The sequence below is a fragment of the Hypomesus nipponensis genome, chromosome 9, assembly GCF_054491055.1.
Source record: "Hypomesus nipponensis isolate SF chromosome 9, ASM5449105v1, whole genome shotgun sequence".
NCBI lineage: Eukaryota > Metazoa > Chordata > Actinopteri > Osmeriformes > Osmeridae > Hypomesus > Hypomesus nipponensis.
Genome location: NC_140369.1, coordinates 4,261,502 through 4,285,000, shown reverse-complemented (window position 1 = coordinate 4,285,000; position 23,499 = coordinate 4,261,502). Strand labels below are relative to the sequence as shown.

General features: G+C 52.6%; 2 protein-coding genes across 2 annotated transcripts in view; one reads left to right on the top strand and one right to left on the bottom strand.

Moving 5' to 3' along the window:
* The window catches only part of rnf123 (ring finger protein 123), an 85,601-nt gene that overhangs the window by 27,543 nt on the left and 34,559 nt on the right, over positions 1-23,499 (bottom strand). Inside the window, 2 exon segments of the mRNA XM_084703968.1 lie at positions 21,996-22,080; positions 23,241-23,316. Coding sequence (XP_084560094.1) covers positions 21,996-22,080; positions 23,241-23,316 — 161 coding nt within the window.
* Positions 708-2,201, top strand: amigo3 (adhesion molecule with Ig-like domain 3). The gene has a single exon (XM_084705835.1). The coding sequence runs from the start codon at positions 708-710 to the stop codon at positions 2,199-2,201; it is 1,494 nt and encodes a 497-aa protein (XP_084561961.1).

Below are 23,499 nucleotides of genomic sequence, written 5' to 3'. Positions count from 1 at the left end.
CTTTATCCCTCTCCCATGTCTTCCTACTGCTCTCCATCTTCCTCCCTTCTCCTCTCTCACTCCTTCCATCCCTCTTTCTATCTTTATCCCTCTCCCATGTCTTCCTACTGCTCTCCATCTTCCTCCCTTCTCCTCTCCATCTTCCTCTCCATCTTCCCCCCCCCCTCCCTCCCTCCCCTCCCTCCCTCCCCTCCCTCCCTCCCTCCCTCCCTCCCTCCCTCCCTCCCTCCCTCCCTCCCTCCCTCCCTCCCTCCCTCCCTCCCTCCCTCCCTCCCTCCCTCCCTCCCTCCCTCCCTCCCTCCCTCCCTCCCTCCCTCCCTCCCTCCCTCCCTCCCTCCCTCCCTCCCTCCCTCCCTCCCTCCCTCCCTCCCTCCCTCCCTCCCTCCCTCCCTCCCTCCCTCCCTCCCTCCCTCCCTCCCGTCCCCCCCTCCCTCTAGTATGGCCGTGGAGTGCAGCAGAGTGGGTCGTCCTACCAGCGTCAGTTCTCAGCTTTAAACCCTAGACAGGAATCTCCACAGTGACAACTGCAGAAAAACCCTAACTCCTGAGGAAGTAACTGTCTCCAAGCTCTGACTGATGGAGCTGAATCAGATCTCTCTTCTCTCCCCGTGTTGAATGAGGATCTAATCAACAACACTGTACAACCTCTTGCAACCCTGCAGAGATCTGGCTGCACATCCTCTACCCACAATCCTCCTCTCGGCACTATGGCCTGTGCCGGTGGCGTGACTGCGCCTCTGGGGCCGATAGGCTACTTCCTGTTCCTCCCACTGCTGCGATTGGCCTCGGCCAGCTGTCCGTCTGCCTGCGTGTGCGCCTCAGACATCTTGAGCTGCAGCGCGGCTGGTCTGAAGCTCCTCCCCTCCCCGATTCCCCCCTCCACCACCACCCTGGACCTTAACCACAACCTGCTGGTCGCCTTGCTGCCCGGCGCCTTCTCCTCCCTGCCCCGCCTCCACACCCTCCGCCTGGCTCACAACCACCTCAGCAGCCTGGAGCCCAGAACCTTCCAGAACGCCAGCCTGGGTCTCCGGCACCTGGACCTCTCGTCCAATCAGCTGGATCTGCTGGATCGGCACTGGTTCCTGGAGTTGCCCGGGTTACAGGAGCTCCTGCTGTTCAACAACCACATCGTCGAGGTGGAGAGTCTGGCACTGGCTGGTCTGGGCATGCTCAGACAGCTCTATCTCAGCCACAACTATCTCACCGAGTTCCCCTTCTCGTCCATCCAGGAGCACACCCACCCCTACCTGTCCACCCTGGACCTCTCCTCCAATCAGCTACTCCAGCTGCCCCTGGAGGAGATCTCCGCCCTGCCCGCCACCCTCCAGAGCGCCCTCTACCTCCACAACAACACGCTGACCTGCGACTGCTCCATGTACGGCCTGTTCCGCCACTGGGAGCAACGAGGCTTCGGCTCGGTGAACGACTTCCGCAGGGAGCACACCTGCCGGCTGTATGGGGACCGCCGCGCCTCGGTTCGCTTCCTGGAGCACGGGGGCTCCTTCGGGAACTGCAGCCTGCCCCCCGCCGAGCAGCAGGGGGCGGCGGAGAGCAGCCTGCAGGGCTACGTGGGCGACGCCCTCCTCCTGGACTGCGTGACCCGGCTGAGAGGTCGCGACCTCCACTACCTGTGGGTGCTGCCCCAGCAGGCGTACGTGGCGGCGCCGGGCAACGACAACGGCTCGCTGCGCGTGTTCGCCAACGGCTCCCTGGAGATCCTGTCAGCGAGGGCGGAGGACTCGGGCGTGTACCTGTGCATGGTGCAGGACCGGGGACGCCAGCGCAACGAGACGTGGGAGGTGAACGTGACGGTGGCGCTGCGGGGGCAGGAGGCGGAGCCCTTCAACACGGGGTTCACCACCCTGCTGGGCTGCGTGGTGAGCCTGGTGCTGGTGCTCATGTACCTCTACCTGACTCCCTGTCGCTGCTGCTGCCGCAAGACCCCCGCCCCGGCCGGCAACACCCCCAGCCCCGGCAACGAGGCCAGCGCACAGTCCTCCATCCTCACCCCCACCCCGCCCGCCACCACAGAGGGGCCGGGCCGCAAGGTCAGTAACAACAAGCATGTGGTCTTTCTGGAGCCAATCAGAGAGCAGAATGGCCGGCTTAGGGCGGAGCCCCCCAAGCTCCTCCAATCGCAGCGAGGGGACACAGACTCCATCATCTCAGTGTTCTCAGACACACCCATCGTGCCATAGCACCCAACAGCCATCACCTCCTCGTACTCCTCCTACTCCTCCTCCTCAACCACCTCCTCCCACCCCCCCCCCCCCGCCCCGACCTCACCCACTCCTCCTCACTGCCAGCTGACGAGGTCGCTGAGATACTGAGGCTCAAAGCAGCACAGAGAGATGGAGGGAGGGGAGGAGAGACTGGGAGGAGAGAGACAAGGAGAGACTGGGAGGAAAGAGACAAGAAGCGGGACACGAGGACACTCCTAGGTCAGGCGATAGATGGAGGACCCTGGAGGTATGCAGGAGAAGCTTGGTGTGATCAGGTCAACGGGGGAACACAGCCTCTAAACAACCAGACTCTCAACACAAAAGCTCCTTTCTGCACAGCATGACCCTTTAGACAGATATACAGTACACACACAGCTACAGTACAGCTACTGATACATCTAATGTTACAGTACAGCTACAGTACAGCACTGCTATAATGACAGCAACGGCACAGCACTGCTATAATGTGGGCTACAGCTACAGTACAGCTACAGCACAGCACTGCTATAATGACAGCTACAGTACAGCTACAGCACAGCACTGCTATAATGACAGCTACAGCTACAGTACAGCTACAGCACAGCACTGCTATAATGACAGCTACAGCTACAGTACAGCTACAGCACAGCACTGCTATAATGACAGCTACAGCTACAGTACAGCTACAGCACAGCACTGCTATAATGACAGCTACAGCTACAGTACAGCTACAGCACAGCACTGCTATAATGACAGCTACAGCTACAGTACAGCTACAGCACAGCACTGCTATAATGACAGCTACTGCTACAGTACAGCTACAGCACAGCACTGCTATAATGACAGCTACAGCTACAGTACAGCTAAAGCACAGCACTGCTATAATGACAGCCACAGTACTGATATAGCTACTGTCACAGTACAGCTACATGACAACATCAGCTAATGCTAAAGAACTGCTAAAATTACTGTAACAGTACAACTACAGTACTGCTACCACCTAGCTTGGCCTGGACCAGGCTGACCACCACCATCACCACGCACGCACACACCTGCACCAACATTCTTGTCTGAAGAGCGGCCAGCCTTCAGCTCATGCAGCTTTGAAACCCTGTTTTCCCAGCTAGCGAGCTTGGCTACGGTAGCGCCTGCAGACAGAGGCAGCAGTCCCCGGGAGCCTGGAGGAGCGGCGCGGAGTGGCAGGGCTGGCACAATGGGAGGAAGCTTTTAACGGGTATAAATAGACCAGGGAGAGAGCGTGAGCTGGGGGCCCCCCCCACCGGGACCCCCCCCACCCCATCCCCCCACCGGGACCCCCCACAGGTTGGGCATACTTTGATCGAACGTCTGAAACGTTAGCGAACGGAATAAAAGCCTTGTGGGTAAATGTGTCAAGCGCTGATGAGATGGAGGATGAATATGGACCTTGGTGACAGATTGATCTCTTATCTAATTCGGGGGGGGGGGGGGGGGGTGCAGTGTTTGCTTCAGGATGGACTCAGGGCACTGTTTGTTGTTGACGTATCGGCCATGTTGGATATGAGCTGGAGCCCTTGAATTAGAACTTTGTGTGCTGCACATTTAGTATGCTGCACATCTTCGCCAATAGATGTGACCTATTGGATACAGACTGTGTATAATGTTGAACCAAGACTCACTGTATGGATGGATGGGACAATCTAAATGGTACATTTTGTTTTTCTATCCTCCTCAACACCCCCCCCCTCCCCCCCCCCCCTCCCCCCCCCCCCCCCCCCTCCCTCCCCTGCTCGCACTGTCCCTCTCTCCTCCTTCCTGTCACCCACTCGATCAAAGTCTTAATAAATCCTTCAACTTGGACTGTCTAGAACAACGTCTGCTTGGTCATTGATATCTAACAGCATTAAGCTGTGGCGGGATACACACACACACACACACACCATCCCCATCACCTCCATCATCATCATCATCACCTGTGTACGTACAGAGTATCTAGTGTGCTCCGCAGCTGAAAACACCCACTACAGAGTTCAGCATCTCACAAAAAGACAATCTACTGCCAGCAGAAGAGCGCTGCTATGAAAATGAGGTTTGCAGCAGGCTGCTTACGTGCTCGCTTTTGATCTATTCCCTCACATTTCTAAGTCTGTGTGTGTCTGTGTGTCTGTGTGTGCGTTGTCAAACCGTATCAGAGTATTATTTATTATTACCAGGGCTGTACTCCAAGAAAGTCAATGATAAACCACCATAGCACAAAGCAGCATAAGGACTTCAAATAAGGTTAGTTATAATTAAAACCAAGTTCCATGTAAGCACTTCCCAGTGTGAATTTGTGTGTGTGTGTAAAGGCTGGTACGGTCCAAGTTTAATTAGCTGTCACGGGTCATTGTTAAATCAGGCAATGCCAGATTGTCTGTCGAGAGAGCTAAAATCTGGGGCTTGTGAGCCATAATTATGTGGATGTCAGGAAGTCTGTGTGTGTGTGTGTGTGTGTGTGCATGGGGGGATCAGGGTAAACAATATGACTGCTACAGCTTCACTAACACAACGTATCCACTTATCTCCTCTCGTTTCTTCATCTCCTCTCCTCCTACACTCTTAAGTAACGATAGTATCAATCACTCCCAGACACCAGTGTACTGGACCAGAGCAGCTCGCTCTGCATCTCCCCGTTGACCCGTCACGGCCACGTGTAAACAGACGCCCCGAGTGCCGCAGGAGAGGCCTCTGAGGACGCACTGGAACCGTGAGTGACTGGGCGCTTATTGATGAGCCTGAGATCAACACTCCAGCTGTTTATCAGCAAGGCTTGTCTCTCTGGGAGACCACAGGGCAGAGGAATCTGAAGAAATGGCACTCATTACTGAGTTTCTCTTCTCGCCTAGAGAGGAATGAGGAGTGGTGTAGAGGTGGAGATGGAGACAGTTTGTCAGGGAGAAAAGCAGAAAATAATAAGGTGTGTGTGTGTGTGTGGGGGGGGGGGGGAAACAACACATAAATGAAAATGTGGATACTATAAATGTTAACCCAGTCAACATATCACCAGGGCGGTGTGTCACGGAAACATAATCACAACATAATCACAACCATGAGCGGAATTACAGCCTCCGGGGCCTTTTCATGAAGGAGCCGTCTAGGAGATCTGCCTCTCCACACATTTCATTACTCAGGAGCTCAGAACGAGGAGGACTAACTCAGAAAAAGCACAACAAGCATCTTAACAAACAAACACACCATTATTCTAAAGGTAATCTAATGACTTCAAACATTCTGCCCAACAATATGTTCTCATGTGAGCTCCTACTAGCTCCTTACTCCACCATACTCATACTCGCTCCCTACTCCAAAATACTATATGCATACTAGCTCCCTACTCTATCATATTATATTCATACTATCTCCCAACACTATCATACTAGCTTTCGACTTCATCAAACTAAGACCACTAATGTACTCTTTCCATACATACTACTTCATACTGACAAAGTTACTTATCAAGATCTACTTACTCTAGCTACCCACCCTCCCATACTGACACTACATACACATACTAGCTCCCTGTGTGCTAGATCTCGTCGAGGACCCAGACTCTGCGCTCGTCATCCTACCCCCACAAACTGTTCCGGCAGCGGACACTTTCTGCTTTCACAACTGCTGGAAATGAAGAGAGACATGGAAGGATGGAGAGCTAGATTAGAGAGAGATGGAGAGCTAGATTAGAGAGAGATGGAGAGATGGAGAGCGAGACTAGAGAGAGATGGAGAGCTAGATTAGAGATGGAGAGCTAGATTAGAGAGAGATGGAGAGCTAGATTAGAGAGATGAAGATCTAGATTAGAGAGAGATGGAGAGCTAGATTAGAGATGGAGAGCTAGATTAGAGAGAGATGGAGAGCTAGATTAGAGAGATGAAGATCTAGATTAGAGAGATGGAGGGATGGAGAGCGAGATGGAGGGATGGAGAGCTAGATTAGAGAGAGATGGAGAGATGAAGAGCTAGATTAGAGAGAGACACCCAGCAGGCAGGGCAGGAGAGACTTCGAACCACCAAGAGGATAAATCACTTCCTGCTGCACGCCTTCCTTCTGCATGGCCTGCTTCAGTCATTTCCTGTGTCTGTGTGGCATTAATATGCTGTTATGATGGTGGGATTGAGAGCCATAGATCTTCTCTTAGAGCAGGCTCTGGGATTGCATGACTACTAATCACATCTCCACACATTATTAAAGCATGTAGCAAATGAAAAACACGAATGAAAGCATATGGTAGTGTTGACGACACAGTCAGTACAATGAATCCAAGTCAACAGTTTCGCAACCTACCTATGCCTGTTCTAACTCACCTAACCCTGTTCTAGCAGTTTCAACCTGCCTATTGTTCCATTGTTTTAAAGCATATAAATCAATATTTTTGTTAAATATCTCAACTCCCTTGTTGTTATTGATTAGTGTTTCAATAGAAAGTGTTGCAGCTAAAATTCTGGTTTTTCCTCATGGTAGTGAAACAGTAAAATCCATCTCAGTTCAGTAGTGGCTCCCAGAGGTCTGATTTCCTTCTGGAGATGTCTCGCTGATGGCTGGCTAATTCAGGGCAGCCCTGCTGGCGCTTTGAGGATCATTTCACACAGCTACTATAACACACCACTCTGAGCAGTGCAACCACCACACACACACACACACACATCAGGATACTGCGCCAGCACACACACACACACACACACACACACACAAACACACACTACAGAGGAACTCAACTCTTTCAAATATTAATCTGCTTCCACTTTTGCACAAACACACACACACACACACACACACTCGCATGCACACACACAAAGCTTTTCAAATCCCATTAGTGCATTGGCTTTAGTACATATTGGCTGTAATTTTCTCTTTGCCACGCTCCCTTTCCCCTACTAAAGTATTCCAGGAACTCCCCTCCTGGGGAAGCCAAACTTCCTAAACAACTCTGAAACACTGTATTTACCTGCTGTAGGAGTGTGTGTGTGTGTGCCTATGTGTACAGTGTGTGTGTGTGTGTGTGTGTGTGTACAGTGTGTGTGTGTGTGTGTGCCTATGTGTACAGTGTGTGTGTGTGTGCCTATGTGTACAGTGTGTGTGTGTGTGTGTGTGTGTGCCTATGTGTACAGTGTGTGTGTGTGCGTGTGTGTGTGGGGATGGCATATTGGTGAGTTTGCATGTCTGAGCCAGAAGGATTATATTTCTGCTGTTTTGTTTTCCCATCCACATCTTGTTGTGACAGACCAGTATACCAGACCAATTAGTCTGACAAGCCTTCTTAAGACTGCCTCCATATTAGTACAGCTGCCTAGTATTTGTGTGTATGTGTGTGCTGTGTGTGTGTGCGCGCTGTGTGTGTGTGTGTTGGTGTTTGCCCTGTCTCCTGGCAGAGAGACAAGCTAAACATGAACATAGGAGCATCTCCCTCCAGCTGCCTGGTGACGATCAAACACGGCAGAGTCATCTAGACAATATGGCCGACTCTTCCTCATATAGAAGATATGGCAAAGGCAGTACTACGGGAGATTGGAGGAAGTATTGCAGTGTGTGACACACGCACACACACGTATGAACACTGATAGTATGAGCTGTGACGGTTAATACCTTCAATACTGACCATCACAATAAAAGTTTCAAAAAAGCCCTTAAAAAACAACCTCCAACATAAGGCTTTAAAAATCAGCACTTCAAAATAACCTTTTTACGTGACGTCTGACCATAGAAGGACAGAGAGAATCGCATTCCTTTTCAGTCTAATCAGCTACACCGGATATAAATACATCCAAACTGCCTTGGTGCTTCGGGGAAGTTGGCCGGCAGCGGGAGTCAAGATCTCAACTTTGTGTACATCTCATTTGATAAAACAACTCGTTATTGTCCACCGGCGCGTCACACCCTTATCCAGAACATTCCGGGCTGCTGAGGGAAGGGAGCTGAACTGGGAGTCGGTCAGTCAGGTCTGACAGAAGGGGAAGGAAGGGGAAGGGGGATTACAGCGTATATGAACACCACATGGGGGATGTGAGAGAAGGAACAGGTGCCAGGTGCTGGAGAGAAGATAAGATGGAGAGACGGAAACAGAGGAGGAGAGGCAGAGAGAGAGAGAAAGTGAGAGGCAGAGAGAGTGTGTGTGAGGGGACAGAGAGACAGACAGACACATGGACAGACAGACAGACAGACAGACAGAGAGGCAGACAGACACATGGACAGACAGACAGAGAGGCAGACAGACAGACAGACAGACAGACAGAGAGGCAGACAGACAGAGAGGCAGACAGACAGAGAGGCAGACAGACAGACAGACAGACAGACAGACAGACAGACAGACAGACAGACAGAGAGTCAGACACAGACAGACAGACAGACAGAAAGGCAGACAGACAGACAGACACATGGACAGACAGACAGACAGACAGACAGAGACAGACAGACAGAGAGGCAGACAGACAGAGACAGACAGAGAACAGGGAGTAGAGGAAGAAAGGGTGGCAGCAGGAAATGAATCAAAGCTGCAGTCTCTGAAGATAAGCATCCTAACAGCAGCGAAGCACATCCAACATTTTCCAGCAAGATAACACACGTAGACACACAGGCTTGGTGTCATACCAACAACCTTCATGATGACATACAGCGCAATCTGTGAGCTGTCCATAACACTAGACAACCATCATCCCCACCCAAAAAATACAAATAAAGGGGTACAGGGAAGACCTCCATAGAGACAGAGCAGGGCTCTGAGTCAGAGCCCTCCAGCTTCCTAAGCTGGAGATCAGGGGCCCGGTCCTGTCAGGACAATCTGCTAGCAACTTCCAGTAACAGGCTTCTCCTGCCTTCCCTTAAAGACAAACCATTACTGGGATGTTCTCTCTCTCTCTCTCTCTCTCTCTCTCTCTCTCTCTCTCCCACTCTCTCTCTCTCTCCCACTCTCTCTCTCTCTCTCCCACTCTCTCTCTCTCTCTCCCACTCTCTCTCTCTCTCTCCCACTCTCTCCCACTCTCTCCCACTCTCTCCATCTCCCCCTGCACGCTAAAATGTTTACCATCAATCATTTACGAGGCTACAGAGAAAATAAAAGCATCTATAAAAATAAAAATAAACTGTGTGGATGTGTGAGTCTGGAGCAAGGATAACAACATGCTAGCTACACAGGCAGCTAGCTAGTGAGGGCAGGAGGCAGGGGAACTAGTCAGGGGAGACAGACAGACAGAGATGGGCAGAGGGAGGATTTACTAATGCAGGGCGGGGCTTTAGGTTGCAGGGAAAACACGCCAGGGGTGCCTGGGCACTGGCATCATCATTCACCTTCATCATCCTCATCATTAATCACCATCATCATTCACCTTCATTGTTCCAATAATTACCCTTCATCTTCAACATTCACCATCATCATTATCGTCATCCCATGAGCCAGCTGCTCTGAGGGACTGCTGCTCTGACTGACTGCTGCTCTGACTGCTACTCTGACTGACTGCTGCTCTGACTGCTGCTCTGACTGACTGCTGCTCTGACTGAATGCAGCTCTGACTGAATGCTGCTCTGACTGACTGCTGCTCTGACTGCTGCTCTGACTGACTGCTGCTCTGACTGCTACTCTGACTGCTGCTCTGACTGACTGCTGCTCTGACTGACTGCTACTCTGACTGACTGCTGCTGGAGGAGCAGAGGGAGCTGAGGGATCTAGGATGTAGGAGGCTGAGGTTAGGATCTAGGAGGTAGGGGGTAAAGAAATTAGGACTCTTAAAGTGGCAGCATAGGAGTGGGCAGGGTACAGAGCGAGGGAGCGAGCGAGACACAGAGAGAGAGAGAGAGAGAGAGAGAGAGAGAGAGAGAGAGAGAGAGAGAGAGAGAGAGAGAGAGAGAGAGAGCAGTTAGCAGGGTTTTAATGCAGAGCCTAAAGGAGCTATGCACAATCAAGTGATTTAATCCTTCAAGTGTGTGTGTGTGTGTGAGCGCTCATGAGAGAGAGCGAACGAAAGACGCCTTTTCATCGCTTTTTCCATCATCCTGTTCTTTTCTCCATTAAGTGTGCGTGGGGCGACGACTGTGTGTCACGACAGCCCTCACCCCATTGTGCAAAAGCACAAGTACACACAGCTTTTCAACAGAAGAGGCAGAGAGAGAGAGAGAGAGAGAGAGAGAGAGAGAGAGAGAGGGCGAGGGAGAGAGAGAAGGAGAGAGAGAAGGAGAGAGAGAAGGAGAGAGAGAGTTTTTTAGACAAGGAGAGGAGAATGGAGGACAACGCTAGACAGATGTTCATCAGCATTTTCAAAGATGCCTATCGCCTACAATATCTCACAGCAAGATACTACTGCAATATCTCCCTTCACCTATAGAATTACACGAATAAATACTAACAAACAAACAACCGCTTTGGGAGTGTTTGTTTTGAATCTGCCCGTCTCTGCTGCCCCTTTTACCCAAGACAAACCTCCCACTGCCTCAGCCCCCGAGACAACTCAGGTCCGTATCGAAAGGTAAACCAGCACGACAACAAGCGTCTGGGCAGCGTCCATCTGCGTGACACGTCCAGGTGGCAGCTCAGGGCCAGAGCCAGATCGCTACCTCTCTGGTCTGTAGAGCCAGATCTCTACCTCTCTGGTCTGCAGAGCCAGATCTCTACCTCTCTGGTCTGCAGAGCCAGATCTCTACCTCTCTGGTCTGTAGAGCCAGATCTCTACCTCTCTGGTCTGCAGAGCCAGATCTCTACCTCTCTGGTCTGCAGAGCCAGATCTCTACCTCTCTGGTCTGCAGAGCCAGATCTCTACCTCTCTGGTCTGCAGAGCCAGATCTCTACCTCTCTGGTCTGCAGAGCCAGATCTCTACCTCTCTGGTCTGCAGAGCCAGATCTCTACCTCTCTGGTCTGCAGAGCCAGATCTCTACCTCTCTGGTCTGCAGAGCCAGATCTCTACCTCTCTGGTCTGCAGAGCCAGATCTCTACCTCTCTGGTCTGCAGAGCCAGATCTCTACCTCTCTGGTCTGCAGAGCCAGATCTCTACCTCTCTGGTCTGCAGAGCCAGATCGCTACCTCTCTGGTCTGCAGAGCCAGATCGCTACCTCTCTGGTCTGCAGAGCCAGATCGCTACCTCTCTGGTCTGCAGAGCCAGATCGCTACCTCTCTGGTCTGCAGAGCCAGATCGCTACCTCTCTGGTCTGCAGAGCCAGATCTCTACCTCTCTGGTCTGCAGAGCCAGATCGCTACCTCTCTGGTCTGTAGACATGCAAAAGCCTGAACAGTGTATTTTAACTGTGATGACTCAGCAAAGGACAGATTAGAGTAGCAGGTTAACAGAACGCAGGCCTGCGTGACACACACGAACACACACTCTCTGCCTTTATCTTCTCCAATTCCTCATTGTTATGCCTCTCTTCTCTGTTGATCTTTCTGTCTCACTCCGTTACTCCTTAAACACTCTCTCTTTCCCTCTGCTCTCTCCCCCTGCCTCCATATAACTCCCCCCTGTATCTCCTCCCTGCCTCCCTCTCCTCCCTCCTACCCTCTCTGCTCTCCAGATGTGTCCATCTACTCTGACAGTGAGCAATCTCTCTCCTCCGCCTGAAGTATGGACAACCCTTTTGTCTCCACGGTGATGCCAGGGGTACAGGCAAGACAAATAGCCCTGCCGATGACCTCAATCACCTAGCAACCCTGATGTGCCCCTCGACGACCAGAGCACCAATCGGAACGAGCCGGAGAGACACATGGATCACCGAACGTCTCTCACAGACAAACAGAATCAACCCACCAATCACACGGGGACCAGAACCAATTATCAGCCAATCATGATGGACCAGGGAAACAAATTAAGGATCCTCTGTGATTGACACAGAGTGTCCTCACACTAGCTCACACAGACAACACGGAACACACACACCAGGCTCGGCTTCAGAACCAATCGGATGGGCGGGCCTTTGGTTTCCACAAGGGGGTATTTTGAATATGGTTCTCTTATAGAACCACTTATAGCTAGAATAATTTGGGGCACAGCATTCCTTTTTTGGGGGAAGGGTCATTGACTTGGAGCCAACCCTGAAATTAGCCACTCCTCAAAATGTTACCCTTTAAACACTTAGCCCTACAGTGACTTAAAGACATAACAACATAAATCCATCCCAACAGACTAAATCCTTATTTGAACGAACCTTGTATAGCAGAGCTCCGCTATCCCGTATATCGATCACTAGTTAGCCACAATCAGACAATCCGATACACACCATTATACCCTCACCAATCCGATATACACAAATATACCCAAACCAATCCAATATACACAAATATACCCTCACCAAATTGCCAAGATTAACGCTGACGTAACCCTTAATCAATTCACTACGCCTCGACCGGGTGGGTCTCATCCTTCCCCTGTGTGGCGCGTGGCCAGGGAGGCGGAGCCAGCTGACTGGTGGATCCAGCCAGCCAATCAGCAACCCTCCACTGGCAGCGGGAATCCCAGCAAACGATCATTGGGATCACACCTTCACACCTTCACACCAGACATCATTAGTGGGAGGAAGCCTGAAGTCTGCGCTTGGGATGAGAACAGCTAATCCAAACGCGCTGATCTCGCAGCGTGTAGCGCACTGAGGACATACCACCAGGCATTTCATTAGGGCTGGATCACACGCTAATCCCTAGATTAGCGTCAAGCGGTAGATACTATATAAGTAGTAGTTTACAGTACATTAAGTGATAGGATGATAGGATAGCAATACTCTCGAATGTATAACAGTAGAGGTTCGGCAATATGGTAGATTGTATAGATTGTAGTGCAGTAGAGGTTGCAGTAGGGTGATGTCATTTAGAGTGTAACACAGTAGGATGTAAAAATAGCTATTAGAGATTTAGTTGAGGCAATCAGAAAATACTTTAAAAAGTGTGTAAAGCCTGTATTATATGAATAAAATGTCTTCGGACATGAGTATCGGACCTCTCTGCTTGTGTTGGGAGTTCATTCATGTTATTTCCCAAACATGAAGATGTGCGTCAGTATTAGTTCAACTGGGACTGGACTGGAATCGTTCTGCCCTCGCTCACTGTCACAACGTCTGCCTTCACCCAAGCTCTCCTGGCCACGGGTCAGTGTTGATGTAGGAGCATGTTTAATTTAAAGAGAACTCTGTGTGTGTGTGTGTGTGTGTGTGTGTGTGTGTGTGTGTGTGCTGAAGCAGTTGGAACATTAATAAGAAGCTGACAACAGAACAAAGAGTGATGGAGATGAACAGCTTCAAAGAGCAGGAAGGATTGTGCTGTCTGCTCTCTCCCTGCCTGTCTCTCAGACTCCCTGTCTGTCTCTCTCTCTGACTGTCTGTCTCTCTGACTGCCTGCCTGTATCTCTGACTGCCTGCCTGTCTCTCTGACTGCCTGCCTGTATCTCTGACTGCCTGTCTGTGTCTCTTGACTGCCTGTCTGTCTCTCTTGACTGCCTGTCTGTCTCTTTATCTCCCGGTCTGTCTCTTTATCTCCCTGTCTGTCTCTTTATCTCCCGGTCTGTCTCTTTATCTCCCGGTCTGTCTCTTTGTCTGCCTGTCTCCCTGCCTGCCTGCATCAGTCCAGCTCTGTCTGCCGACACAAGCACACACACACACACACAAACCTGCTGTTCGAACCCAAGGGAGGAGGCTGTGGATACCCCTCTACAGTGGCTGGGAGGATCAATCCCTGCCATTGTGTCCAGGCCATCTCCGGTATTAATAGCAGGCCTTATTCCTCCACACCCTCTGCTGCCAGCACAGACCTCCAACACAGCCTTGTTGACATAGGGAGAGGGGGTCTGGTTCAAGCACCGCAATGATTTCCCATCCCCCTGACAGCCCAGGCCTGAGCAGGGGAGGTTAAGCAAAGGTGACTGCAGCGCGGTGGATAACGGCCGTGATCCACTTGTTCTGAGTGTGGCTGTCTGACGTGATCAGTGTGCATGCTGCCCCAGGCTCATCATGGTAATGCTGAGCCTGGAGTGATGAAGGACTGGAGGAAGGACCCTGCCAGGGAACCAGGAGAACATGTGTGGCAGGTGTCCCACCAGCAACCATGAGAGAGGGAGGGCAGAGAGGGAAAGGAGAGGAGGGAAGGAGGGGGAGTGGAGGAGAGAGACAGAAGTAGAGAAGGAGAAAGAAATGAAGACAGGGAGAGGTAGAAAAAAGGGGAAAAGGAAATAAATAGACCGAGAGGCAGAGAAGCAGAAAAGGACAGAGAGTGAGAGAGGAAAAGAGGGTGAGGTAGAGAGGCAGAGAAGCAAAGTGAGGCGGGCCTTTTAGCTTCGAGCACACACACACACACACACACACAAGAGGGAAAGATCGAACACAAGCTAATTTCAAACGTCACGCAGTAGATAACTCAAATGAACCCCCGCTGACAGAACCACATGGTGTGGGCTCGGGCTATATCCTGGATGTAGGTACAACTCAGAGTGTGCTGAATCCCAGCTGGGGGTGCTGGGTCCCAGTTAGGGGTGCTGGGTCCCAGTTAGGGGTGCTGGGTCCCAGATGGGGGTGCTGGGTCCCAGTTGGGGGTGCTGGGTCCCAGTCGGGGGTGCTGGGTCCCAGATGGGGGTGCTGGGTCCCAGATGGGGGTGCTGGGTCCCAGATGGGGGTGCTGGGTCCCAGATGGGGGTGCTGGGTCCCAGTCGGGGGTGCTGGGTCCCAGATGGGGGAGCTGGGTCCCAGTTAGGGGTGCTGGGTCCCAGTTAGGGGTGCTGGGTCCAAGATGGGGGTGCTGGGTCCCAGTTGGGGGTGCTGGGTCCCAGATGGGGGTGCTGGGTCCCAGTTGGGGGTGCTGGGTCCCAGCTGGGGGTGCTGGGTCCCAGATGGGGGTGCTGGGTCCCAGTCGGGGGTGCTGGGTCCCAGATGGGGGTGCTGGGTCCCAGATGGGGGTGCTGGGTCCCAGATGGGGGTGCTGGGTCCTAGCTGGGGGTGCTGGGTCCCAGCTGGGGGTGCTGGGTCCCAGCTGGGGGTGCTGGGTCCCAGTTAGGGGTGCTGGGTCCCAGTTAGGGGTGCTGGGTCCCAGTTAGGGGTGCTGGGTCCCAGATGGGGGTGCTGGGTCCAAGATGGGGGTGCTGGGTCCCAGATGGGGGTGCTGGGTCCAAGATGGGGGTGCTGGGTCCCAGTTGGGGGTGCTGGGTCCCAGATGGGGGTGCTGGGTCCCAGTTGGGGGTGCTGGGTCCCAGTCGGGGGTGCTGGGTCCCAGATGGGGGTGCTGGGTCCCAGATGGGGGTGCTGGGTCCCAGATGGGGGTGCTGGGTCCCAGATGGGGGTGCTGGGTCCCAGTCGGGGGTGCTGGGTCCCAGTCGGGGGTGCTGGGTCCCAGCTGGGGGTGCTGGGTCCCAGATGGGGGTGCTGGGTCCCAGATGGGGGTGCTGGGTCCCAGCTGGGGGTGCTGGGTCCCAGCTGGGGGTGCTGGGTCCCAGTTAGGGGTGCTGGGTCCCAGTTAGGGGTGCTGGGTCCCAGATGGGGGTGCTGTTGTTATTTCCCAAACATGAAGATGTGCGTCAGTATTAGTTCAACTGGGACTGGACTGGAATCGTTCTGCCCTCGCTCACTGTCACAACGTCTGCCTTCACCCAAGCTCTCCTGGCCACGGGTCAGTGTTGATGTAGGAGCATGTTTAATTTAAAGAGAACTCTGTGTGTGTGTGTGTGTGTGTGTGTGTGTGTGTGTGTGTGTGTGTGTGTGCTGAAGCAGTTGGAACATTAATAAGAAGCTGACAACAGAACAAAGAGTGATGGAGATGAACAGCTTCAAAGAGCAGGAAGGATTGTGCTGTCTGCTCTCTCCCTGCCTGTCTCTCAGACTCCCTGTCTGTCTCTCTCTCTGACTGTCTGTCTCTCTGACTGCCTGCCTGTATCTCTGACTGCCTGCCTGTCTCTCTGACTGCCTGCCTGTATCTCTGACTGCCTGTCTGTGTCTCTTGACTGCCTGTCTGTCTCTCTTGACTGCCTGTCTGTCTCTTTATCTCCCGGTCTGTCTCTTTATCTCCCTGTCTGTCTCTTTATCTCCCGGTCTGTCTCTTTATCTCCCGGTCTGTCTCTTTGTCTGCCTGTCTCCCTGCCTGCCTGCATCAGTCCAGCTCTGTCTGCCGACACAAGCACACACACACACACACAAACCTGCTGTTCGAACCCAAGGGAGGAGGCTGTGGATACCCCTCTACAGTGGCTGGGAGGATCAATCCCTGCCATTGTGTCCAGGCCATCTCCGGTATTAATAGCAGGCCTTATTCCTCCACACCCTCTGCTGCCAGCACAGACCTCCAACACAGCCTTGTTGACATAGGGAGAGGGGGTCTGGTTCAAGCACCGCAATGATTTCCCATCCCCCTGACAGCCCAGGCCTGAGCAGGGGAGGTTAAGCAAAGGTGACTGCAGCGCGGTGGATAACGGCCGTGATCCACTTGTTCTGAGTGTGGCTGTCTGACGTGATCAGTGTGCATGCTGCCCCAGGCTCATCATGGTAATGCTGAGCCTGGAGTGATGAAGGACTGGAGGAAGGACCCTGCCAGGGAACCAGGAGAACATGTGTGGCAGGTGTCCCACCAGCAACCATGAGAGAGGGAGGGCAGAGAGGGAAAGGAGAGGAGGGAAGGAGGGGGAGTGGAGGAGAGAGACAGAAGTAGAGAAGGAGAAAGAAATGAAGACAGGGAGAGGTAGAAAAAAGGGGAAAAGGAAATAAATAGACCGAGAGGCAGAGAAGCAGAAAAGGACAGAGAGTGAGAGAGGAAAAGAGGGTGAGGTAGAGAGGCAGAGAAGCAAAGTGAGGCGGGCCTTTTAGCTTCGAGCACACACACACACACACACACACAAGAGGGAAAGATCGAACACAAGCTAATTTCAAACGTCACGCAGTAGATAACTCAAATGAACCCCCGCTGACAGAACCACATGGTGTGGGCTCGGGCTATATCCTGGATGTAGGTACAACTCAGAGTGTGCTGAATCCCAGCTGGGGGTGCTGGGTCCCAGTTAGGGGTGCTGGGTCCCAGTTAGGGGTGCTGGGTCCCAGATGGGGGTGCTGGGTCCCAGTTGGGGGTGCTGGGTCCCAGTCGGGGGTGCTGGGTCCCAGATGGGGGTGCTGGGTCCCAGATGGGGGTGCTGGGTCCCAGATGGGGGTGCTGGGTCCCAGATGGGGGTGCTGGGTCCCAGTTAGGGGTGCTGGGTCCCAGATGGGGGTGCTGGGTCCCAGTTGGGGGTGCTGGGTCCCAGATGGGGGTGCTGGGTCCCAGATGGGGGTGCTGGGTCCCAGTCGGGGGTGCTGGGTCCCAGCTGGGGGTGCTGGGTCCCAGATGGGGGTGCTGGGTCCCAGTCGGGGGTGCTGGGTCCCAGATGGGGGTGCTGGGTCCCAGTTAGGGGTGCTGGGTCCCAGTTGGGGGTGCTGGGTCCCAGTCGGGGGTGCTGGGTCCCAGATGGGGGTGCTGGGTCCCAGATGGGGGTGCTGGGTCCCAGATGGGGGTGCTGGGTCCCAGATGGGGGTGCTGGGTCCCAGATGGGGGTGCTGGGTCCCAGTCGGGGGTGCTGGGTCCCAGATGGGGGAGCTGGGTCCCAGATGGGGGTGCTGGGTCCCAGTTGGGGGTGCTGGGTCCCAGTTGGGGGTGCTGGGTCCCAGATGGGGGTGCTGGGTCCCAGTTGGGGGTGCTGGGTCCCAGATGGGGGTGCTGGGTCCCAGTTGGGGGTGCTGGGTCCCAGATGGGGGTGCTGGGTCCCAGATGGGGGTGCTGGGTCCCAGTTGGGGGTGCTGGGTCCCAGTTGGGGGTGCTGGGTCCCAGATGGGGGTGCTGGGTCCCAGATGGGGGTGCTGGGTCCCAGTCGGGGGTGCTGGGTCCCAGATGGGGGTGCTGGGTCCCAGATGGGGGTGCTGGGTCCCAGATGGGGGTGCTGGGTCCCAGTCGGGGGTGCTGGGTCCCAGATGGGGGAGCTGGGTCCCAGATGGGGGTGCTGGGTCCCAGTTGGGGGTGCTGGGTCCCAGATGGGGGTGCTGGGTCCCAGTTAGGGGTGCTGGGTCCCAGTTGGGGGTGCTGGGTCCCAGATGGGGGTGCTGGGTCCCAGTTGGGGGTGCTGGGTCCCAGTTGGGGGTGCTGGGTCCCAGATGGGGGTGCTGGGTCCCAGATGGGGGTGCTGGGTCCCAGATGGGGGTGCTGGGTCCCAGTCGGGGGTGCTGGGTCCCAGATGGGGGTGCTGGGTCCCAGATGGGGGTGCTGGGTCCCAGATGGGGGTGCTGGGTCCCAGTCGGGGGTGCTGGGTCCCAGATGGGGGAGCTGGGTCCCAGATGGGGGTGCTGGGTCCCAGTTGGGGGTGCTGGGTCCCAGATGGGGGTGCTGGGTCCCAGTTAGGGGTTCTGGGTCCCAGATGGGGGTGCTGGGTCCCAGTTGGGGGTGCTGGGTCCCAGATGGGGGTGCTGGGTCCCAGTTAGGGGTTCTGGGTCCCAGATGGGGGTGCTGGGTCCCAGATGGGGGTGCTGGGTCCCAGATGGGGGTGCTGGGTCCCAGATGGGGGTGCTGGGTCCCAGATGGGGGTGCTGGGTCCCAGATGGGGGTGCTGGGTCCCAGATGGGGGTGCTGGGTCCCAGATGGGGGTGCTGGGTCCCAGGCCCTGTGTCCTTGGAGAAGGCCTTTTCCTCCAGTGAAAGTGCTAAACCGATCCCTGCCTTCAAATCTAATCAGGCCAGACTTGGGAGAGGCTGTTTCTGATTTTAGCCCAGGGTAATGGAGGGTAATTAGACACATTGATTTTTCCCCACCACAGGGGGGGCGGGGCCCCGGCTGTTAATGTGTGTTTTGTGTGTGTATGGGGGGGGGGGGGGGGTTGAGTGTGTGTGTGTCAAGAAAACAACAGCCTGGGGAGAGGTCTGTGTGTGTGTGTGGGGGGGGGGGGGGGGGAACACAAAATGATATGACTCCAAGTTGAAAAGCGTCAGAGATGAAAGCGACGCGTTTGATGGCACTGGATGTTTGTGTGCTGCTGGCTGCTGTTATCCAGTCCGGTGTGATCGCCACATCAGAGGGCCCGCTCTGATCAGAGAGACAGAGCCCAGCTCAGACTCAAACACGGAGGAGGAGGAGGATGAATAATGGAAGGAACAGGGTGTGCAGGAACGCAGCTGCCACCGTGTTCATCTGGTGGACGCTCCTTCATCACCGACGCTGGCTGGATATCTGACAGGACTGTTTACCGTACGGCCCAGGAACGTGGCGCAGGCACAGCCCAGCTCGTCCGGGACAGACACACACCAAACTAAACAAGAGAAACGTTTAGGTTGTTTGTTATGATTCTACTTGGTGTTCCTGCTCCAGGTTTACTGTGGTTGTACACTGCCAGTTCGTGCTGATGCTGTCTTGTACTGTGCAGTGCGCACTAACTTGTTTTGTGGGCTACTATCGTATGAGGTACTCGTGATGTACACGCATGTAGGAACCATCCTGGAGAGTTGGGGTGTTATAAAAGAAAGGATTGTTTTTAGAATATATTTTCTACCACGCATTAAGTGTTGCCGTTTATAGTCGTTTCAGAATAGTACAACTGTAGACTAAATTGTCCATCTACACGGTGAGCTACTGGCTCGTGTCAACAATTTCCCTGTTTCCCTTTACTATAAACATCAGCGATCGTCACCATGGAAACGCTCAACATCGCATCATCACCCACGCCAACCTTCGGCTGCATTCAAAAGCCATCAAAGAGGACAGCAGCTATTCACAGAAGCCTCGACAGCAATCAAAGAGCGATGTCGGAATGAAAGACCATCTGAGCTGTGCGGTTATGCTGTACAGGGGAATCTCTGCTAAATACATTCCAACACACACAAATCTGTCATTCTTACGATATGTATGTCTGGTGTCATTCACCCAACCTGGGGGGACAGACTGTATCAAACACCGTGCTTCCTCGAGTCTGGTCTAATCTGAATGATATCAGAGCCATGAATCTGTGGATTCAGATCAGTCTGCAGCCGTAAAACTGTTCCACTGCTTCCACTGTGACAGGTAGAACAGAGTTCCACCATCAAATCTTTGACATCCCTTCAACTATTTGGCCGTTTGGAAAATTAGTATTTGAACCAGAGGTGTAGTGGTGGACAACGAGCTTGTCTCTTGTCCTCAAAAGTCCTCTGGGGTTTCAACTGACCACTGACTGAACAGGCTCCATTTGACCAGCTCCTCTGTTCTTAGAGTCAACACCTCCCAGCTTGTGGCTCCATTCAGATAACGCCAGCATCAGAGTCCTGATCAATCAGCTCAATCTGCATTAGTGCGCCTAATCAACTTAAAAGCCTGGTTTCATATTGAACTGCTGAGTCAACATGTTAATACGGCATGTTAACACGCTAAAACTCTGCAACTCTGTGGAATCCCTGTTTCTCCTTGTGGTTGTCTGAAAGCTATATATTCATCCACTTTGCAAATGAGCTAAATTAATTTGGGAAATCGCAAGACCGTTGAAATACAGCCATGAGTCAACATGGTGAAAGGAATTCTATAGAGTGCACTCCATCGACTCAAATTATGTAATACATTCATACATTAATACTCATTGAAGCTTTGTATGTGAAAGACACAGTTTCTGAGTTTGAGTCTGCAATCAGGGTGGGGGGGGGGGGGCGGGGTACAGAAGAGACGGAGCCTGGCATAATGCTATCAGAAGGAAAAAGCCATTAGGACTTCACACCCCCTGTGTGTAACAGGATGTTGGAGCAAGAGAAGAGAGAGAGTAGAAGGAGAGAGAGAGAGATAGACAGAGAGGTAAAACAGGAGGTGAGATAAGGAGAACAAGAGAGGTGTGGGACAGGAGGAGAGAGAAAGAGAGAGAGAGAGGTAAAGCAGGAGGTGGGAGAGAGAGAGAAAGAGAGAGAGAGAGGTAAAGCAGGAGGTGGGAGAGAGAGAGAAAGAGAGAGAGAGAGGTAAAGCAGGAGGTGGGAGAGAGAGAGAAAGAGAGAGAGAGAGGTAAAGCAGGAGGTGGGAGAGAGAGAGAAAGAGAGAGAGAGAGGTAAAGCAGGAGGTGGGAGAGAGAGAGAAAGAGAGAGAGATGAGGGGGTGAGGTCTCTCCTCTCTCCTCATTAAATGTTTGAGTGCAAGAATAGTGTGTGACTTCTATTTTCAATTAGATTTTTTCCCCTTTCATCAGCACCTCCTCTAACACTGGTGGCACACGGTGTGTCAGTGTAGACACAGCCCTCCCAATCAGGGCCTAATTGGAAGACTGAGCCGGATGTCGTCAGCCCACTATCAGAGGCCGTCTCACTCCCACTCTGAAAATAGAGCCGGTGTTACAGGGCCAAGCTCTCCTCTCTTCCTCACCCCTCTCTTCTCTCCCTCTCGTTCATCCTCCACTCCCATCTCTCTTTAACTCGTTTAACCTCTCCTCCTCCTCCTTTTCTGTCTGCACTCCTTCCATGATGTAGCAGTATTGTTAAGTTAAGACCAGAGTCACCAGTGCCAGGCTCCCCTGGCTGCCAAACAGCAGATTCTCCTGTCAGGTCAGGTGGTTATGAAGACAGATGTTTGGGCCGCCTTCTGCTTATGATCTGCTACATCTTGATTTGAGCCTGTGTGGTTGGAGCCTCTGGCGTGATCTCTCTCCAACGACCGCTCATTCTGCTAGCCAGCCAGATAATCACCCATCTCTACAGCACTGTGTGTGTGTGTGTTCTGTGTGTGTTCTGTTCCGTGTGTGTGTGTTTTGTTCCGTGTGTGTTCTGTTCTGTTCCGTGTGTGTGTTTTGTTCCGTGTGTGTTTTGTTCTGTGTGTGTGTGTGTTCTCTGTGTGTGTGTTCTCTCAGTGCAGTTCCCCAGAGGAGTTCTAGGCCCAGTCTTACCCTGGTCTCTCTCCGTCCACCAGGATTCGAACCAGGATCCCCGTCACTGCCACCAGAATGGGGTAGTGGTCCACACTCTCCAGACCTGGGGGAGACACACATTACACACATTACACACATACACATTACACACATACACACCCATACACATTACACACATACACACCCATACACATTACACACCCATACACATTACACACATACACACCCATACACATTACACACATACACACCCATACACATTACACACATTACACACATTACACACCCATACACATTACACACATACACACCCATACACATTACACACATTACACACATTACACACATTACACATTACACACATTACACACATTACACACATTACACACATTACACACATTACACACATTACACACATATACACATTACACACATTACACACATTACACACATTACACACATTACACACCCATACACATTACACACATTACACACATTACACACATTACACACATTACACACATTACACATTACACACATTACACACATTACACACATTACACACCCATACACATTACACACATTACACACCCATACACATTACACACATTACACACATTACACACATTACACACCCATACACATTACACACATTACACACCCATACACATTACACACATTACACACCCATACACATTACACACATTACACACCCATACACATTACACACATTACACACGCATACACATTACACACCTTACACACGCATACACATTACACACCCATACACATTACACACCTTACACACGCATACACATTACACACCCATACACATTACACACATTACACACCCATACACATTACACATGGGTCAGGAGGAGATGGGTTAGGGAGGGGTTTCATACTGTGAAAAGATAATTCAGTTTAGCTGCAGGAAATTGAACTTGGACTCAATCCACACAACCAATTTATCATAGGTGACAATGTGATAGATGATTCTCAAGTATCCTTGTCTGTGTGTGCAACATCTGTGAGTAATGACAGAGACAGACCGAGAGAGAGAGAGAGAGAGAGAGAGAGAGAGAGAGACAGACAGACAGACCGAGAGAGAAAGAGGAGAGAGAGACAGACAGACAGACCGAGAGGAGAGAGAGAGAGAGAGAGAGAGAGAGAGAGAGAGAGAGAGAGAGAGAGAGAGAGAGAGAGAGAGAGAGAGAGAGAGAGAGAGAGAGAGAGAGAGAGAGAAAGAAAGGTGATTCCTACCTGGTAGACGAAGGTTGACCACACGGTCAAACAGGTTTCTCTCTGCAGTCACCCTGTTCAACACCTGGTTCAACAACTGGAGGAGAGAGAGAGAAGGAAAGAGAGATGAGAGAGAGGAGAGAAAGAGAGAGAGAGAGAGAGAGAGAGAGAGGAGGGAGAGGAGAGAGAGGGGAGGGGAGGGGAGAGAGAAGACAGGTTTGAGAGGAAAGGAACACACAGTCACTACGTGGTTAATACTGGCTTGAGGAAGCTCTATCCA

Bases quoted from the DNA above. Each gene is read 5' to 3' on its own strand.
- amigo3 (XM_084705835.1), top strand. From the start codon at position 708: ATGGCCTGTGCCGGTGGCGTGACTGCGCCTCTGGGGCCGATAGGCTAC.